Source organism: Hibiscus syriacus, unplaced genomic scaffold, assembly GCF_006381635.1.
Source record: "Hibiscus syriacus cultivar Baekdansim isolate YM2019G1 unplaced genomic scaffold, ASM638163v2 tig00110294_pilon, whole genome shotgun sequence".
NCBI lineage: Eukaryota > Viridiplantae > Streptophyta > Magnoliopsida > Malvales > Malvaceae > Hibiscus > Hibiscus syriacus.
Window position 1 is genome coordinate 224,157 of NW_024062666.1, and position 18,954 is coordinate 243,110.

The 18,954-nt window shown below is 32.9% G+C and overlaps 2 protein-coding genes and 1 long non-coding RNA gene across 4 annotated transcripts; 2 read left to right on the forward strand and 1 right to left on the reverse strand.

Annotated features, from left to right (window-relative positions):
- The first annotated feature begins 8,970 nt into the window (after positions 1–8,970).
- LOC120116389 (putative phosphatidylglycerol/phosphatidylinositol transfer protein DDB_G0282179) lies at positions 8,971–15,047 on the forward strand. 2 transcript variants are annotated; one of them, XM_039136896.1, is made up of 4 exons: positions 8,971–9,134; positions 9,332–9,433; positions 13,521–13,793; positions 13,901–14,267. In XM_039136896.1, exons 1-3 carry the CDS (start codon positions 9,041–9,043, stop codon positions 13,769–13,771), a joined length of 447 nt encoding a protein of 148 aa, XP_038992827.1. In that variant the 5' UTR covers positions 8,971–9,040; the 3' UTR covers positions 13,772–13,793; positions 13,901–14,267. The 2 variants fall into 2 exon arrangements, with proteins under 2 accessions (XP_038992827.1, XP_038992826.1); XM_039136895.1 differs by lacking the exon at positions 13,901–14,267 and adding an exon at positions 14,782–15,047 and having other exon boundaries at positions 8,980–9,134; positions 13,521–13,681.
- Positions 15,048–16,030: 983 nt separating this feature from the next.
- LOC120116417 lies at positions 16,031–17,091 on the forward strand. The gene is made up of 3 exons (XR_005515546.1): positions 16,031–16,067; positions 16,150–16,187; positions 17,067–17,091. It is a non-coding gene; the product is annotated as an uncharacterized LOC120116417 (long non-coding RNA).
- Positions 17,092–17,236: 145 nt separating this feature from the next.
- LOC120116390 (protein STRICTOSIDINE SYNTHASE-LIKE 3-like) lies at positions 17,237–18,954 on the reverse strand. The gene is made up of 4 exons (XM_039136897.1): positions 18,534–18,954; positions 18,051–18,326; positions 17,769–17,936; positions 17,237–17,702 (listed from the first exon to the last, which is right to left on the reverse strand). Exons 1-4 carry the CDS (start codon positions 18,860–18,862, stop codon positions 17,300–17,302), a joined length of 1,176 nt encoding a protein of 391 aa, XP_038992828.1. The 5' UTR covers positions 18,863–18,954; the 3' UTR covers positions 17,237–17,299.

Below are 18,954 nucleotides of genomic sequence, written 5' to 3' on the forward strand. Positions count from 1 at the left end.
GAAAAATAGGAATTACAACCTCTCTCGATCTACCAAGGAGAAAACAATGATAATTCTCTCTTGATAAAAAGGAGAAAACAACTCTCAAGAAACTCTCTAAATTCTCTCTAGTATTGGAAAAAACTAGAATGCTTTGGGATGATTTTGAAGCTAAATGAGCTAGGGTATTTATAGTTGAAGCTTTAAGGACTAATTGTAAATACCCTAAATTACAATGACTAATGTATAGTTTTACCATCCAAAATTTTCAACAATTTGGTGGCAAATTTGACCAATTTTGCCGCCCCATTAATGCCACCATAATGTTGACTAATGATGCAATTTGGTGTGCTAATTTTCAACAATCTCCCACTTGAAGATTTGATTGGAACAATCATATCTTCACATTCTTTCTACCTTGTACATTTCATGTTGCTTACGTCTCTGACAGGCCAGGAGGATCGACACCAGGTAAATTATCAGCGTTGATACCTTCGTCATAAAATTGCTATGTTGTCTTTGGTATGGATCTTCTGCATATCTACTGTCCCTTCTTCCACCTTTTCACGAATGAAATGGTACTGAACTCGTATGTGCTTTGTCCTAGAATGAAATGCTGGATTCTTGCTAGATGCAAGGCGCTTTGACTGTCACAAAACAGAGAGACATACTCTTGATTGTGCCCAAGCTCCTCCAATAGCATCTTCAACCATATTGTTCTTTACTGGCTTGTGTAGCTGCTACATATTCTGCTTTGTTGTGGATGTAGCCACAACTGACTGCAATTTTGAAACCCAGCTTACACTCCACCAGCAACTTTAACACATATTCTGTAGTAGATTTGCTTTTATCCAAGTCCCTGCATAGTCAAATCTACATACCTATTGATTAGTAAGTTTGATCCTCCGTAATATAATGCAACATTGAGGTCCCTTTATGTATCTCAGGATCCTCTTTACTGTATTCCAATGCTCTTTTCCTGGATTCGCCATGTACCGACTAACCACTCCACTGCTTGTGTAATGTTGGTCTTGTGCATATCATAGCGAACATTAAACTTCCCACTGCTGATGCATACGGTACTCGAGACATCTCCATCTCTCTTCTTCACTGCTAGGACTCATACTGGAGGATAATTTGAAGTTAATAGGAAGAGGGGTAGAAATTGGCTTACAACATGTGAATCGTGACAAGATTTTCTTCAAGTAATTCTTTTGTGAAAGCCAAATCTTCATATTACTTCTGTCTCGGTGAATTTGCATCCCTAGAATCTTGTTTGCTGATCCCAAGTCCTTCATTTCAAATTCCCTAGTCAGTTGTGCCTTTAATTCTTCAATATGATCTTTGTTGGGTCCTACAACCAACATGTCATCAACATAAACAGCAAAATAACAAAATCGTTATCACCAGACCTCTTGAAATAAGCACAAGGGTCTGCATTAAGTCTGTTGTATCCAAGGCACATAATGAAAGAATCAAATCTCTTATACCAACACCTCGGCGCCTGTTTTAGACCGTACAGAGATTTGTTCAACCTGCAAACCAAGTTCTTCTTTTCTTTTTCTTCAAAACCTTTAGGTTGGAGCATATAAATTTCTTCTTCAAGATTTCCATGAAGAAAAGATGTTTTAACATCTAGCTGCTCTAGATGTAAGTCCAATGTAGCACACATTGCCAAAACTACTCGAACTGTTGTTAGTCGAACCACAGGAGAAAATATTTCATTGAAATCAATACCTTCTTTTTGCGCATATCATTTGACCACCAGTCTTGCACGATACCTTTCAACTTGATCGTCACCATTTCGCTTGATTTTGAAGACCCATTTGTTACCAATTGGCTTCCTTCCTTGTGGTAGTGGCACAAGGTCCCATGTATTATTTTTATGAAGGGCTTCAATTTCTTCTTGCATCGCCATCATCCACAGTGAAGCATCTGAGTTGTTTATCGCCTCTTGTATGTTGATGTCTCACCGTCCTCTGTTAAAAGACAGTATGCAATATTACCTTCTATAACATAATCTGAGTGTCAATTTGGACGTCTTCTCTACGATCTGATTGACGAGTTGTTGGATCTTCAGAACTCTCTGGTTCTTGTTCATCATGTGCTGGTTCTGCTTCATAAGAATCTCTTTGTTCAAACTCTTTTTCCACATGTATCTGAGTAGTCTCTGACTTTTCAGCGCTATCATCGTCTTCTTTTCTTTGTAGTTTATCTTCTACAAAGATAACATCTCTACTGATGATCACTTTACGGGCAGTGGGATCCCACAAGCGATACCCCTTTACTCCATTAGCATACCCCAAGAATTTGTATTTCCTGGATTTTGGATCCAACTTTGAAATTTATTGGGAGTTGTACATCACGTACACTATACTTCCAAATACATGGAGGTTCGAATAATCAACTGGTTTTCCAGTCCACATCTCCATTGGTGTCTTCAGCTCTATTGCAGTTGATGGAGCTCGATTCACCAAATAACAGGTGGCATTGACTGCTTCTGCCCAGAATGATTTTTCTAAGCCTGCATCCCTCAACATTGCTTTTGTTCTTTCTAACAAAGTTCTATTCATCCGCTCTGCCACTCCATTTTGTTGAGGAGTGTTCGCCACTGTGAACTGTCTTTTGATGCCTTATTTCCTGCAAAAGTCATCAAATTCTTCGCTTGTCTATTCTCCTCCATTATCTGTTCTGAAACACTTGATCTTATTTCCAGAATCAAGTTCCACTCGCACTTTGAAGTTTTTGAAAGTTGAAAATACGTATGACTTCTTCTTAATAGGGTGCACCCAATATCTCCTGGAGTAGTCATCAATAAATGAGACAAAGTATTTTGCTCCACCTAGGGATGTTACTAGTGCTTGCCATACGTCAGAGTGAACCAATTCTAGAACACTTTGCCTCTAGAATTTGATGTGTTGAATTTCAACCGGTGCTGCTTACTTGTTATGCAATGCTCACACAAAGTAAGTGATACATTTGTTAAGCCTGAAAGTAGCTTTTGCTCCACAAGGACTTTCATTCCTTGTTCTGACGTGTGTCCAAGCTTCTTATGCCATAGCATTACAGAATCTGAACTATATGAGGCAACAGAGGCTTCTGCTTCTAGCAATGTCTCTCCCTTCAGCATGTACAAGTTTGTAGCCATCTTTTCACATTTCAGCACCACAAGCGCTCCACGGAACACCTTCATAATTCCTTTTCGTGTTTCAATCTTGCTAGCATTATTATCCAACAATCCGTAGGATAATAAATTTTTCTTCAGACCTTTCATGTGCTGCACATCTCGAACAACTTTAATTGTTCCATCATATATCTTCAATTTGATGGCTCCCACGCCAACGATCTCTAAGGCATGATCATTGCAACTATACACAGATCCTCCTGAGACAGGTTCATAATGATGAAACCATTCTCTTCTTGAGGTCATGTGATATGTTGCTCCCGAATCAATGATCCATATATCTGTAAATTGTTTTATTCCTTCCACGGTGGTTGACGCTTCACAGCATAGAGCATCTCCATCATCTGAAGTGTTTGCAGTATTACCTTGTGGATTAGAATTTTTATTTAGACTCCAACAATCCTTCTTCAAGTGACCCTTATTTCCACAGTTGTAATACTTTAAATTCTTCTTGCTTCTCAACTTCGATCTATCATGTTTGTGACTACTGCTTTGGCCACGTTCTGTTGATCTTCATCTCATCGTTGTCATCGTTGTCAACGCTTCTGCTTGTTGCAGATTTACTTGTCTGTCTTCCTTGTTCTTGCGTCGATTTTCTTCTTGTAGAACAGCAGCTGCAACGTCATCGAAGACTAGACTGGTGACATTACTGTTTGTCAAGTTGATGATGAGTTGATCATACGAATCCGATAGACTTTGAAGTAGAAGTTCAGCACGTTCTTGTTTTCCTATTTTACAACTTAAGGATGTAAGCTGAGAAAATAAAGTGTTCAGTGTATTTAAGTGCTCCGTCACTGAAGTAGATTCTGGCATACGGAGAGTGTACAATTTTCTCTTAAGGAAAATTTTATTGTACATCGATGTGGCCTCGTACAGTTTGGTGAGATGATCCCATATCTCCTTAGCTGTCTTCTTCTCCTCGATACTTGACAATACTTCATCTGCTAATGCTAGATGAAAGTTTGCCATAACATTTCCGTCCATTTCGATCCATTTGTTGTCGTCTGTGAAATCTACTGGTCTTTCGCTGATAGCTGCTAGACAACCGTCTTTTCTCATGATGACCTTCATCTTCAATTTCCACAATGAGAAATTTCTCCCATTGAACTTTTTAATATCAAATTTCGTTGTCATTGCTTCGTTTACGGATAGCTCTCACTATTTCACTATCGTGAATAGTTCTCTGAAACCTTCAAATAATGGGTAATAACTTCTTACTTTCTTATGTTGGAGGATCCACCTTTTGGTGGCAACCACAAAGACAATAAGCAGATATTACACACTCTAATCTAGCTCGGATACCAATTGTTGCGGAAGACGACTATCGGATAGAGTAAAATTGCAACTAATAATTTGAGAAAATAAAAATAAAGATAAAAGAGACACAAAATTTACATGAAAACCCCCTAAATAATATAGGGTAAAAACCACGGGCAACGGTAGAAGAATTTCACTATGAGAAAAATAGGAATTACAACCTCTCTCGATCTACCAAGGAGAAAACAATGATAATTCTCTCTTGATAAAAAGGAGAAAATAACTCTCAAGAAACTCTCTAAATTCTCTCTAGTATTGGAAGAAAGCTAAAATGCTTTGGGATGGTTTTGAAACTAAATGAGCTAGGGTATTTATAGTTGAAGCTTTAAGGACTAATTTGTAAATACCTAAATTACAATGACTAATTGCATAGTTTTACCATCCAAAATTTCCAACAATTTGATGGTAATACCATCAAATTGTCACCCATAATGTTGACTAATGATGAAATTTGGTGTGCTAATTTTCAAAAAAAAAACCAATCTTCTTAGTTTTTATAGTCTTTCAAAACCTCCAAAACCAAAAAAGACGAACTTATTCACTAGAACCCATCTTTAAACCAGAAAGTTCAAGCTAAACTCCACCAATCTCCATTAAATTCATGAACAATTACAAAAGAAAAAACCCATTTACCCTTGGTAAAATCCAACCTAAAAAGGCCATAACTTTCCCCAGCAAACAAAACATAGTTAATCTAAAAAGCATAACAGTGTTAACAGACAAAGTTGATGTTTTTCTTGCAATAAAGAAATGAAGAAAAGAAGTTACCGGAGCGAGATCGGTGAAGCCATGCAAGAAGACGAAATCTGAGTTTCCGGATCATAGGATCCATTCCCAAAAACAACTCGTGTTTCTTTCTGAAAACACCACTTTCATTTGTTCCCTTCAGTTATCAGCTTCTATGACCCCCCTGCTACTGCAGCAGTCAAATACATAATATCTGATTTCCATGCCTTTTCTATTATCGAGGATTCCAAAATTAATACAAAGGGTTTCGGTGGGTATTTAAAGTGGAAAAGGATGAGTGGTCCTTTAATCAGTTAAAACTCTTCACTGAAAAGTAGAAATTAAACTGCCAAAAACTGTTAACAGTTGTTTTATCAGTTTTAGAAGTTTGCTAAATAATTGTTAACTGTTCATTTAAATTGTGTTTTTTACTATATAACTTATTTAAATTAATCGATCAATAGTTTAAATATCTAGAGGTTAAAAAAATTGTGTTACTACCTAACGGCCAACGCTAGCAAAGATACTTTCTTGTTTTGTTTTGCTTATTTTTTTTAATGATGTTTGTTGTTAAGTGTGAACATATTGTTTGTACAGTGTCATCTCCTAGAAGTTATGGGACTTGGGATTTTGTAAAGGGGTGAGTATTTTGCTAGAATTGAATTGATTTGTGTCGAAAATTTAGAGCTAGTTAAATTGACGAGTCATATTTAAGATTTAAATTATGTTTGAATTATTCCAAACGGAGTTATAAAATTAGAACCGAATCAAGTTAAGTTGAGCTTTTGAGTTCATATTCAAATTTAATTGTAAATATTTATAATATTATGATGTGAATTGATCAAATTTAGTGACTTTATATAACTATATAAGACATACATATATATTTTTTCACACCGTAATGTTAATCAATAAATTAAATATTATCCAAAATTATAAAATATATTATAACTTTTTAAAGAATGTATTTCGAGAATAAATTATTGATGAGAGTATAAAGTAGTTAAAGAATTTATAGAGAGAAAAAATTTATAAAAAAATTACAATAAAAAACATATTAAAAAAATTAAAATTTGAGACTAAATTCTAAAAAAAATGTAAATTTATTATTAAAAATAAGATTTAAAGTTACATATATATTTTAAAGTAGTAGATGAACATGTGATTCAAATTTGATCAAGAATAGACTTCAAATGAAGGAGAAATTAGGGGTACTAAGAATTAGATGTGAGTATTCAATGAAGTCGAGTTTAATCGATTTCAAGTTAGTCTAGGTAACGAGTCATACTTTATCATTTAAATTTTATTTGATTTTTTTTAACAAATTCGAATGTATAAAATTTAAAGCGAATATTTTTTTTTAAATTGAATTGAAATTCATTAACTTATATTTCTAAATTTTAAAAAATATTTATGGATTAAGATGCTGTTATAATTATATTCAAAATCACAGTAGTTCTATTGTGCGGCGGAGAGACCTAAGGTTAATTTGTGACAAGTTTTAACTTAAAATATTATTTTTTTAACTCTAAAAAGTTACATAAGTGATAATAATTTTGATTACAACTGAGAATATTATATTGTGTCGAGTTTTAACTTAAAATTTATCATGTCTACTCTAAAAAGTTATACAACTGATAATAATTTTGGTTAACTGAAAATATTACATGAATTTCTTAAATTTAACTTTTCATATTATAACTAGAGTAGTTATGTTATTTACATGATTTGCTATGAAAAATATATATTTTTTATTTCAAAAATATTATTCGAATATTTTTAAAAATTTACTCAAAAAATTTTTTAAACTCGAAACATTAGTCAAGTAATATTACAACGAAAATTATTACATTTGTAAAAGTGAAGTATTGGCCATGATTTTTTGGGGGATTGTGCATGGCTGCAGCAACAGCAATCAATGTATCACATTGCTTGTCAATATTTTCAACCACATCAATCATCCAATTTTGTGTATCTATCGGTTGATTGGGCGATATTACCTAAAGGTTTAATATAAAAAATAAATATTAAAATTATATTAAATTTTTAATAAGTGTTTAAATTTCTTTAATTAATTAAAACATTTAATGTTATAAATATTATCATTTTAGAAATTTAAATTATTTCAATCGTTAAAATATTATGCTAAAAGACATATATCATATTTATGGTAATTTTAAAAATAATATTTAAATATCATACTATACATTTTGAGAAGTACAGGCACCTCATTCTATTTTTTCTAAAACAAATCTAAGAACTACATTTAATATTTTACCAGAGTGCGTGTACCATATTAAACATTTTCATTAAAAACACCAAATTAAATATTTTAATATATATATATTGCATTGAATATTTTATTAAAATATATTATCAAAATATGATATTGTTTTATATAAGGGTAAAGGGGTATTTTTCTTTATTTTTCCATCTTAGTTAATAACTTCAGAAAATAAATAACTTTTCTTTTTCAAACAGAAAAAAAAATGACTTTTGTGGATAAGAATCCTTTGGATGCTCTTTTGAAATAAAACTTGGGTTCTCATTAACTTGTTCCAAGAGCAATTTAAATTCCAAGAGAAATAAAATATTTATATTTAATTAGAAAATATAAATATTTTATTAATATAATACCAATATCTGATAATATAAGGGATAATATGAATACAACCGCTTCTCTAGGTAATCTTATACTTACTACTTTGATAATGTGAGGTTTTTGTCAATTTTATCTCATTTTTAATGATTTTAATTAATTTTACTATAAATAAAATAATAATAATAAACCTAATGAATAAAAATTTCTAATTCTTAGAAATATTTAAGTAGTATTTCAACTACTACTACTACTAATAAAATTGAAGAAAACTTAAATATTGCCTATTATATTACATTTTGTCTATTACATTCAGCTTGTAATAAAAAAGTTCAACTTTACTATATACTTTTTTTTTGTATCATTTTAGTCAAATTTACGCTTAAATAACATAAATTAGTAAGAAGAAAAGCGTCCTTCTTTCTTTTTCTTATCACTTTGTTAAAAATATAAACCTAATAATTTATTATCCTTTATAAAATTCAATTCAGTTATTTGAGAATGAAGATATAAAATTTATTTATTTACTAAAATACTATAAATTTCAACATTTATGTAATAAATATTAAAAAAGTACGATTTTTACAATTTAATAAGGTATTTTAAAATAAATTTTCATCTGATTTGATTGGGGTAGTTTTTTTCTTAAATTCAGATTTAGGGTATCAATTCTTTTTAGAGGGTGTGGGTCAAATAAGATTTAAGATGAAAAATTTGATTCGACTTGATATAATATTATAATTATCTTTTATATATTTAGGTATAATTATAATAATATTTATCTTTATGTTATTTTTAATAAGTTCTTATCTTATCTAGTAAAAATAAATTATATATATTTAATTTAGATAGGTCATATTAAGCTTTCGACCTTACAAATTGATTCGAGTTTAGGTCAAGTAGAATCCTCCCCAATTCAGACTAAATCAAGTGGAAGTTTCTTTACCTTTGAGCTTTGGGCGATGGTAATACCTTTCAGTTTTCTCGTGATTTTATCAAAGGAAGCTGCAGGCCTAGACCCAGATCCAGAATCAGCCCATGTAACTGGTTTTATTTATTTATTTATTATTCAATGAACATGGGTCACCAGATTCTGGGTTTTGGCCAGACACTGATAATTTTGCAGTGTCAATAAATAATATTTACAGATCAATTATTCTCTCTCTCTCTCTGTCGAGTAAATTTGCAATCTTTTTAAGTCCAACACAAACACTCCTCTTGCAAGTAATCCTGCCATGGACACTGTAGCACCTCAATTCAAGCTCACCCTTTTAGCTATTTCTTTGCTTTTCTTGCCTTTTCTTCAGGCCACCGATTTCAAATATTGCGGTCAGTTTTCTTCTTTCTTTCTATTAGCTTATTGTTGGGGTACTTTCATTTTTCCTCGAGTATCTACTGGGGATCTTATATATGTTATTCCATAGATTCTTAATTGCTCTACAGTGTTTTCTTTTTATTTGTTCAATTGCTTTGCTTCTCGTTCTCTGATATATGCATGATCAATTCCTGGATCCAAATGAATGCAGACAAGGAAGGTAATTATGTTGTGAAAGTCAGTGGAATCGAAATTTCACCTAATCCTGTGGCTAGAGGCAAGCCAGCTACCTTCACCATCTCAGCTTCTACCGGTAAACTTTCCCTTCTTGCAATTTTTCTAATGGTTCTTGCTTTGAGTTTGATTTCATGTTTGGTGGTTAACATTTAATTATTAAAAAGAAGAGGGTAGGGTGTTGAACTTTAGAAATCAACGAAATCACTTCATATTTTCTAAGGATTCAATCCTGTTGAACTTTAGATGCCGAATCTTTTTCAGATTAAGTAAAACATGAATAGCTGGATCAAAGGGTTTAATTATTCAGTTAGTATTGTATCAAGCCAAGCATCAGAGATTTCTATAATATATGAGTCTAAGGATTGTATGTTTGTGGAATAAGAGTTGCTTTATGGAAGAAACATAATTAGTTTACTGGTTTGGATCTCCGGTATGTAGGAACCTTCTTTAGGGTGGTACAAAACTATCCTAAACATAGGCTGAATCTCTGGGAGGTTAAACACGAAGCTTAATTAAGAATCAACCTTCAACCCTCCATATGAACTGTACCGGCATGACCATAAAACCCTTAAAATGTTCTCTGGCAGTTGAGAGTACCAGTGTAACACCCCAAACCCGTATCCGACCCGGATCCGAGTCTGAGGTGTCACATTTACTTTTCAAACTTTGACTCTTGACAAAAATTCAAGAAAATTTAAAACTTTCATTAAAGTAAAAGTGGTTTATTTCCATAAATTGACCACAAAAACCAAAATCGATCAGAGCATATTTAACTCAATCAATTAGTACATACCATCTATATTCAAAATAACCAAAACCATTTAAATCATCTATTTTCTGATCTGAAATTTTGTAAGGAAGATGCTGACCTGTCTTACTCTTCTTCGCTTCTCTTCTAGCTTCTGTAACCTACGTGTGAAACAATCACACGCTAAATCAATGACTTAGTAAGGCATAAAAACTTATAATGCACTTTATAACATATATCAATACATGCATGCTATGTTCTATCATGCTATACCAAATTACATGATTTCCTCGTATCATGTACAATCATATCAGATTAATTAACAATAAATACATACATACACATAAATCATCATTAGCAGTTTATCATGTAATCACATACTTTTATGCTTAACCTTTTCAATCAAACACTATACACACAACGTCATATCATTTCAATAACATTTATCATATCACTAACATATATTTATTTATATCTCTTGATTAGCCCATGTATATATGTGAGAACTATAGATATGTGAGTCTATGGAGGTTGTGCACTAATGCTGTCACCACAGCTCATATAAATGCACCGAAGTGCCACGTAGAATTGCACCGTAGTGCCGCGTAGAATTGCACCGTAGTGCCATATAATAATGTCCATAAGGACCACATATCATTCCTTAAGAATCATATACATATACTCGGGATCAAGTATGTGTCTCACAAGACTTCAAACATGTTCCAAAGAATATATATATATACCGAAAGACCGCGTAGACCCTCGACTTTTGGCATGCCAACTATACCCCTAGCTCTCATGACACACAACATGGACATTGTCATTTATATCATTTCATATTCACACATGCATATTAATTATCTTTTATCACATGCCTGATCTCTTATAATCATGTAATCACATAGCTCATGTCATTTCTTGTAAAATCACATATATCATGTAGTACCTATAACTTATACACTTTCTCATATGTTCACATGGTTCACATTACATGAATCATATCTTTTTATATAGTTTATGTTTTATTCTCTTATATTCCCATACATGTAATACATATCAGGCATGGTTACACAACTCCTTTCTATATAACTTGAATGTACCTATATTCTTTTTTATATACTCACATAGTCATATAGTATAATATTTCATATAACCTCATGAATCACCTCACATGGATACATACTCAAATACTCATAGTTACATATCACTTAAATTATTCATATTTACCTAATCCATGGTCATATAGCTTCTATCACCAAGTCACTTATCTAATCTCTTATTCTCATATGTTCATATTTATCATATAACACATAAGTTTTATTGCATATTTATATCTCATTCCTATATCACTAATTCATAATATAATTTACATCATATCATCTACCTTATTATGTATTTCTTGGTATGCACTTGCATTACCTAACCTACATTATACTTATAAACCTGAATATATTACTTCTATTATTTCTTTTATATACAATTTAATCTATTTACTTAATTCAATTCCGTACAACTGTTATAATCATTTCATATCACTCCATAGCTTCTATTATACAATTAATGTATCATAATTTTATTTAAGCATATGAATCTTTCTCCTCTATCTTATCTTATATGCTCATAGTATCACTGAAGTTCAAGTCTCCTAGTTAATATATTATTTATGTAACTTTTGCTTACTTAGTTCATATCCTTTCTCATAAACTCACTTTTACCATATTCTCATATTATTACTTAAATTATCTCATAGCATGTATTGACGTAGTAATATTTCATTTATATATATATGCATATATCAAAGATCTTATCACATAACTTATCTTTTATATTCATATAATTTATTATCATATCATATGATTTATATCATCATAACATAGCACATATTCACATCAACCATATAATACATATATACAATAACATGTCAACACATATAAATCATACACATATATACTTCTATTTATGAATTCATGCATTTTACTATGGAAAATAGACTTGTCGCAAGTCTTTTTTCCATTTAACATCATATATTACTAATATGCACTCACCTGACCTCACTAGTCCATTCCAATCTCTTATCTTCCCTTTTTATCGATCTTACTTGTCAATGATTCCGGAACTCGTTTAGGCTCTGAATCTACATAATTATACATTTTAAGGCAATTATCAAGATACCTACACCTTGTAATTTGATACTAGCAACTTAAACGAACTTATTAAACCAATATTTACAATTTTCCTTTAGGGGAATCGGTTCCCTCCTGTGGGGGTATCAGTTCCCCCATGACATTCTGGAAATTTTTATTCGCTTGAAGGGGTATCGGTTCCCCTTGAATGGGTACCGATTCCCCTAGCCCAGAATTACATTTTCAGCACGAAAAATACTTCATTTCAACTTAAACACTTCCTATTTCAACCTCTTTTATATACTAAACTCAAACACACATACTTAAGCCCATTTGTACTCATTTACCCCATCTTAATTCTCAAAAACCTTTCCTCTTTTGAAATTCAATAATCATACTCGAATTTCAACATGTTCTAAATTCCTTTCTATCACTCCAAATCTCTTAATTTAACTATTGACAAGTCAAATTTAACTTCAAATTCTACTTATCAATTCTTTTCCAAAATTTCATATATAAACTCCAAATCTTTAATCTCTCTTAACCCCTCCATTCTTTGATTTTACCGTAACCCAAGCTTTACTTAGGTTTATCCATCAACTAAAGATCAAAACCAAACTTAAAATTCAAATAATAATCAACTAATAAAACTCTCACCTTTGCCTTGCTCTCCCAGGCATGAAGATCTTTACCCTTTTATATTACTCAAAAAGGGAGGATAAAAATCTTTCCTACGAAAAGACCATTTTACCCCTTTAGTTAATCCATCTTTACTATTTAATCCAAAATCCTTTACTTAAGTCCCTGAACTTTTAGCTTATTTCGGAATTGAGAACAAAGTTTCCAAATTTTACATTTTAGTCACTGACCCGGCTTTTGGGATGTTACAACCAGCATAACCCTAGACCCGTATCATGAAAGCTAATTCTTCTCAGTGTTCCTTTTGATTTAGAACCTTACATCGGTATCTGATTTCTTAGGCAAATATATTTCAAATCTTGGTGGATATGCTGTTGGTTACAAAGTTAAATCCAGATTGCTAGACTGGTGCTGTGTTTTGATGGCAAAACCATTTCTTCTAAATCTTTTTCTTTTTGAATAAAAAATATATTTCGGATTTAATAGCTTAGACATGAATTCTTGACGTCCTGGAACTTCTTGGTCCATGTCATCGAATGCCTTTATTTATACAGTACCACATCTGTATATGTATCTAAAAATTGCTCCATGTTTTTATGTCCATGGTTCACAGAGCCTATTGTGGCATTTCATGAGTGTGTATTATTTTGTAGGTCAAGCAATATCTGGAGGCAAAGCGGTGATTGATGTTTCCTACTTTGGGGTACATATCCATCAAGAAACTCATTCTCTTTGTCAGGAAACAACCTGTCCTGTTTCTGTCGGCAACTTTGTACTCTCTCACAATCAAGTTCTACCTGGATTTACTCCACCAGTAAGTTTCACTAATAGCGTTAACTTTTTTTATTTTGAGAATATTTATAGGATTATACTACCTGTGAGGTGCCCTTATAAATTGACTTGAACATTGAAATGTTTAATTAGCCTATCGTCTGACATATTCAGTTAAATAAAGCATTGCTTGGTTGCAGTGCTTCATGATTGATCTAGTATCTCACTTTGTAAGGTCCCACTTGAATCTTTATATCAGCATTTTTGTTATCTTTTATAAAATGAAACAGTCGCGTTTCTTTTTGTTGTTCGAAATAGAAAAAGAAGTGAAAGTGTATCTTAGTTTGGTTCTTCTTGGATGTTTAAGGCATAATACAAAGTGGTCTCAAAGATATTTATTAACGACTCATTGTCCTCAAGTCTCATGCAGACACTATAAGAAATCTCATAGACACCTTTGTTTGACATTTATGTGAGTTCCTTCGTCAATTCCTAACCATTTAGATGTTGTCATCAAATGGATGGTTGCGTCATTTAATTCCATTTCTATGGTTAATTTCGAACCAGATACATTCATATATCTATATGATCATACCGATTTTCTTTTCTCCTTCAAGTAAGAAATAGAAGAAATAGTAGCTTGTTTCTATTTCAGATTGTGCTACCGGGTTTGTATTTTAATCCTTTCCTGTTTGATGTGGACGTCTCATGTCGATGATTATCTTAGAGACCTTTGAGCGACAACATCATGTTTCCCGAGGCCTTTTTTCCTTTTTTTTGGGGAGGGGGGAATTTGATCTGAACTCACATTGTGCCCTTCAGCATCCCACTGCTGATCTGAAACACATCCATGCCTGACGTGCTTTCAAAGTTTCAATTTATCTGTCTTTGCACATATTTATTTTTCCTGCATTTCGCTTGTTTCTTCATATATTTTCATGTGCCCTGAAAGTGTTGATGCACCATTTGGTTGCATATTTAAACCAACATGGTTCTTAACTATCTGTAGAGATCAGAACCTAGATTTGCTCTTTCTAGAGTGGGGAGTACAAATGGAAAGCGAAATCCCATGCACCGGTTTCAAACTCTAGAACTCTTAATTTGGATTTTTCAGGACTCATTTACTTTGTATGGCTTTTGCAGGGTTCCTACACACTTAAGATGACAATATCAGGCGATGGAATCCCACAGTTAACCTGCATTTCCTTTGATTTCAAAATCGGTTTCGGCACTTCTGGATCTTCGGTTTCCGATATCTAAGCTATCAAGTACATGTGTGGATGACTGTCGACGTACGATGTAGTGGAATGTTTGCTTATTTTCATACGGACAGATCTCAAGTTCTAAAATATTTGTACTTTTATTGTACTAATAATAACTAGGCAATTATTCCACATGCACTACTAAATGTATGTTAAACCTCTCAGGAACCCCAGATTTTCCCGGAAAAGAAAATCACTAGGCAACTATTTCGAACATAAAAAACTAATACCTACAAAACTTGGTAATTGAAGAGAGATGATAAGCAAAGTAAATAAATGTGGCAATGAAGGACAAATAATGAGACAGATTGCCAACTTGTAAAATTTTAAAATATATAAAACATTTAAAATATAAGAGAATTTTAAAATTTTAAGAGACGATTTTTTCACCTGTTGTCAATCCTTGTCCCTAACAAAGTACAAAATTCCCACACTACTGTTCTCACAATTTTAAACGGAGGAAGCTTATATCAACCCACAATTGGGCTGATTCTTCACCCTCTTGTGTTGTTCACCGGCTTTCATAAGCCCTTAGATACCCAAACTTTTCTTGCCACCAGTAAGGCGGTAATGTGGCAGTAAACGAGACAAATAGATTACGAGTTATTCGAGATTGATTTATTTAAAGTTTGATAAACACTCAAATCAAATGGACTCAACTTGAGCTCGAACTCTACTCAAGTTTTTAACAAGTCAAAGCGAGTTACTTGATACTTAACTCGAAAAACCCATGAGCAACTTGAAAAAAAATAATATATTAAAATTTTGAGATTTTTAATTAAATTATTATAATATTAACATATATATATATACATATATTAAAAAATACAATATAAGACTTTCATGTATTTAATGTTCAGGTTCAAGTTCAAGTTCAGGTTTAAGTTCAAGTTCAGTTTCAATTTTCAATTTCGAGTGGAGCTTGAAAAATTTTAAGCTCACAAGTTTTCGAGTTGATTCAAGTTTAAATTTTTTATTTTGAGTTCAAGTCGAACTCAACAATTTTAAATTCACGAGTTTTCGAATCAAAACGAACTTAATTTTAGAATTTCCCAAATCGAATCGAACTCAACAATACTCAAACTTGACTCAGCTCGTCTCGTTTATACCCCTAGCTCCCATCAGTGTTTTGGCTGGCATTGCCCTCTCCCTCTTTCTTGGCCTAAGGTAAAATTTCATATTTTTTTACGCTTTGTTTATATATGTCGGAAACTTGGAATTTATGGATTATATTTGGTTGGGTTTTCAGGGGTGATCCTGTCCCATGTGATGGATGTGCTGGAAATGGTAATTCTTTTTTGGGTTCTTTTTTTTAGGAATATAATAACAAGGCAAAGTAGTATACATAAAATCATAGCCGTATACAAGATTTTATATTAAGATATACGAATTTAAGAATTTATATTAGAAATTTAAGGATAAAAAATTAGATTATCAATACAAAAAAAAAATAGGCATAATGTCAAAAAGATCTTTTTAACGTTTGACTAAATAATCATTTTGACTTCTATTCTTTTTTAAGAGTATTTTAACCAAACGTTTCATTTTAGGGCTAAAATGTCCCTCCATAAATGAAAATTGTTAGTTAACAAACTGTTAAAACTCTAAACTATGAGTTTTTTACCATAAAGAGGGTCAAGGGTCAAAATGATTTAGGGAAAAAAAGAATAAATGTCAAAGTGATTATTTGATCAAACATTGGAGTTTTTTTTGCCTTAAAATGAAACGTTGAGGATTACAATGCTTTAAAAAAGAATAGTACCCAAAATGACCATTTTAGTAAATATTGGGGGACCAAAATCTCAAAAAAAAAAAGAGAATAGGATCCAAAATGATCATTTTAGTAAACATTAGGGGTTAATTTTGATATTATGCCCGAAAAATACAAAAAATACCTAAACTATATTAAAATTTAAAATTATCAAGGATGTGATCGCACCTGACACTGCTCGATTTATCCCGCTTAGAATGGTCTAGGTTCCAAATAATCATAATCTTTGGCAGTGTCAACAACTTTACTAAATCTTTTTGAAAGCAATACTATAACATTCTCTGATAACTGTAGGCTGTTGGACTGAAAAACACAAATTGGATCCCCATGTTTAAACAATAGTTTAGACGAAGAAACTATAGCTTGTTTCTTGTAAGTTTTGGTGATGGATGTAGGAGGTACAAAATGTGTCTTTAGCTCAATTCGTTATTGAAAGTAAGTACGAACGCATGATTTTATGACATACATGAATTTAAAAAATTATATTAGAATTTTTTTTTGGCAATACTACTTATTTATAATACCATACCAATGAGAAGTACACACCTACAAGATGTATACCACAGTTGCTCGGTCGAAACATTTCTACTTTTCAATGACAAACAAAGCAACATTCAGAATGCCAAAGCTAATCCAAATCATAAACTGCAATAAACGGCATTAGAACACTACCTAGCCACAGCTTTCCGTCTCTCTCATCGACTTCGCTAACGGCTTTCACGACCTTCCCTTCGCTGTCCTCTAGAACTCGTAAAAGCTTTCCATCCGGACCGTATTTCACAGCTTGTCCCAGCGGCTTACCCCTCAGGTGAAGCAGGCGTTGAACCTTTATTGAGATGGGGAGCTTGAGAATGAATGTTCTAAGTTGCGGGTGTAATCCTAATATATGAGAGTACATGGACCTCCGAGAGTGAATTGCGACCCAAAATTCACCGTTTTCGTTTGTGCGGATGTTGTCGGGAAATCCTGGTAAGATGGCAAATACCTCTGAAGTCCCTGATTTCTCACCTTTCAACCAGTATTTGAGTAATCTGTACAGATATCAAACCATTACATAGGAATAGTTGGTCTTAGAGTAATTTAGAAGCAAAGCTCACCTGCCAGAACATCCTTCACAAACTACAAGAAAAGAACCATCTTTGCTTAAGGATACACCATTAGGAAATTGGAGATTTGTCATAAGGATAGTGGTTTCCTTTGTGTGTGGATTATACTTGATAAGCCTCCCACTATTCTCACATGAAAAAATTAGCAGCATGAAGTTCCTGAAATGTTAACGTGTCAGTATAATAGTTGTTTGATTGTTGACTTAATGAAAATAGTGATGTGATATAATATAATAATAGTTTTTGTCTCAAAACTTATCATCAGAAACCTACCTTCTTTGGTATTTGGTGCTGCTATCAGTAAAATATATGTTTCCTTCATCATCAATGTCAAGGTCATTGGTAAACCTGAGGGGCACCCCATCTGCCTCGGTTACAAGTGATGTTGCTAATCCGCCTTCCGGAACGACCTTCATCAACCCGAAATATGCATCGGCAATATACAAATCACCAGTTTTCTTATCGAATCGGAGTCCCAAAGGTCGGCCGCAGATATGCTCATTTGGCAGGTAACTCAATGGTGATGGCTTTGGCTCACATAGTCCTGACCTGAGCTCAAAATTAAAAATGGTAAAATATTTTGACCGCAAGTGCTGAAAAAACTGCTTGAAATAGGAGAGAATTTCCAAGAAAACCCCAACAACTAATATAAATTATCAAGAAAACCCCAATAACTAAGATAAACTATGTAAAATAAGCCAATTCTGCAACAAAAAGGAAACATAAACTCCATTAGAAACAAGTTGGAAAATTCACCTATTGGTGGAAGTATGAGCAAAATCGTTCCACTTCTCACCATCCCAGAAGACTATCCGACCATCAGCAACACTAGTGTAAGGACCGCGCCCCAGAGCGTCAAATGCGATGCTCTCAGGGCCTTGAACCTGATTCAAGAACTTAATCTCTGATTTCTGAAGAAAATCATATTGGTCCCTAACAGTTGGAACCTGTTCCCATGGAGGCATATCCACCTTGTAAGCCTCAAAGTCAGGGAACTCATAGATTGCACTGTGCTTAAAAGGGTCGGTCCCGCAGTATAGTGCAAGAAGCAGAAACAGAATACCGAGAATTCCCATCGGCGTCATTGCTACAAAATTTGAGAAACACAAGAACAAGAAACCAAATCTTGGAAACGGAGATGACAAAAGAAAAGAAATGTATTATTGCTCCAGCAGAG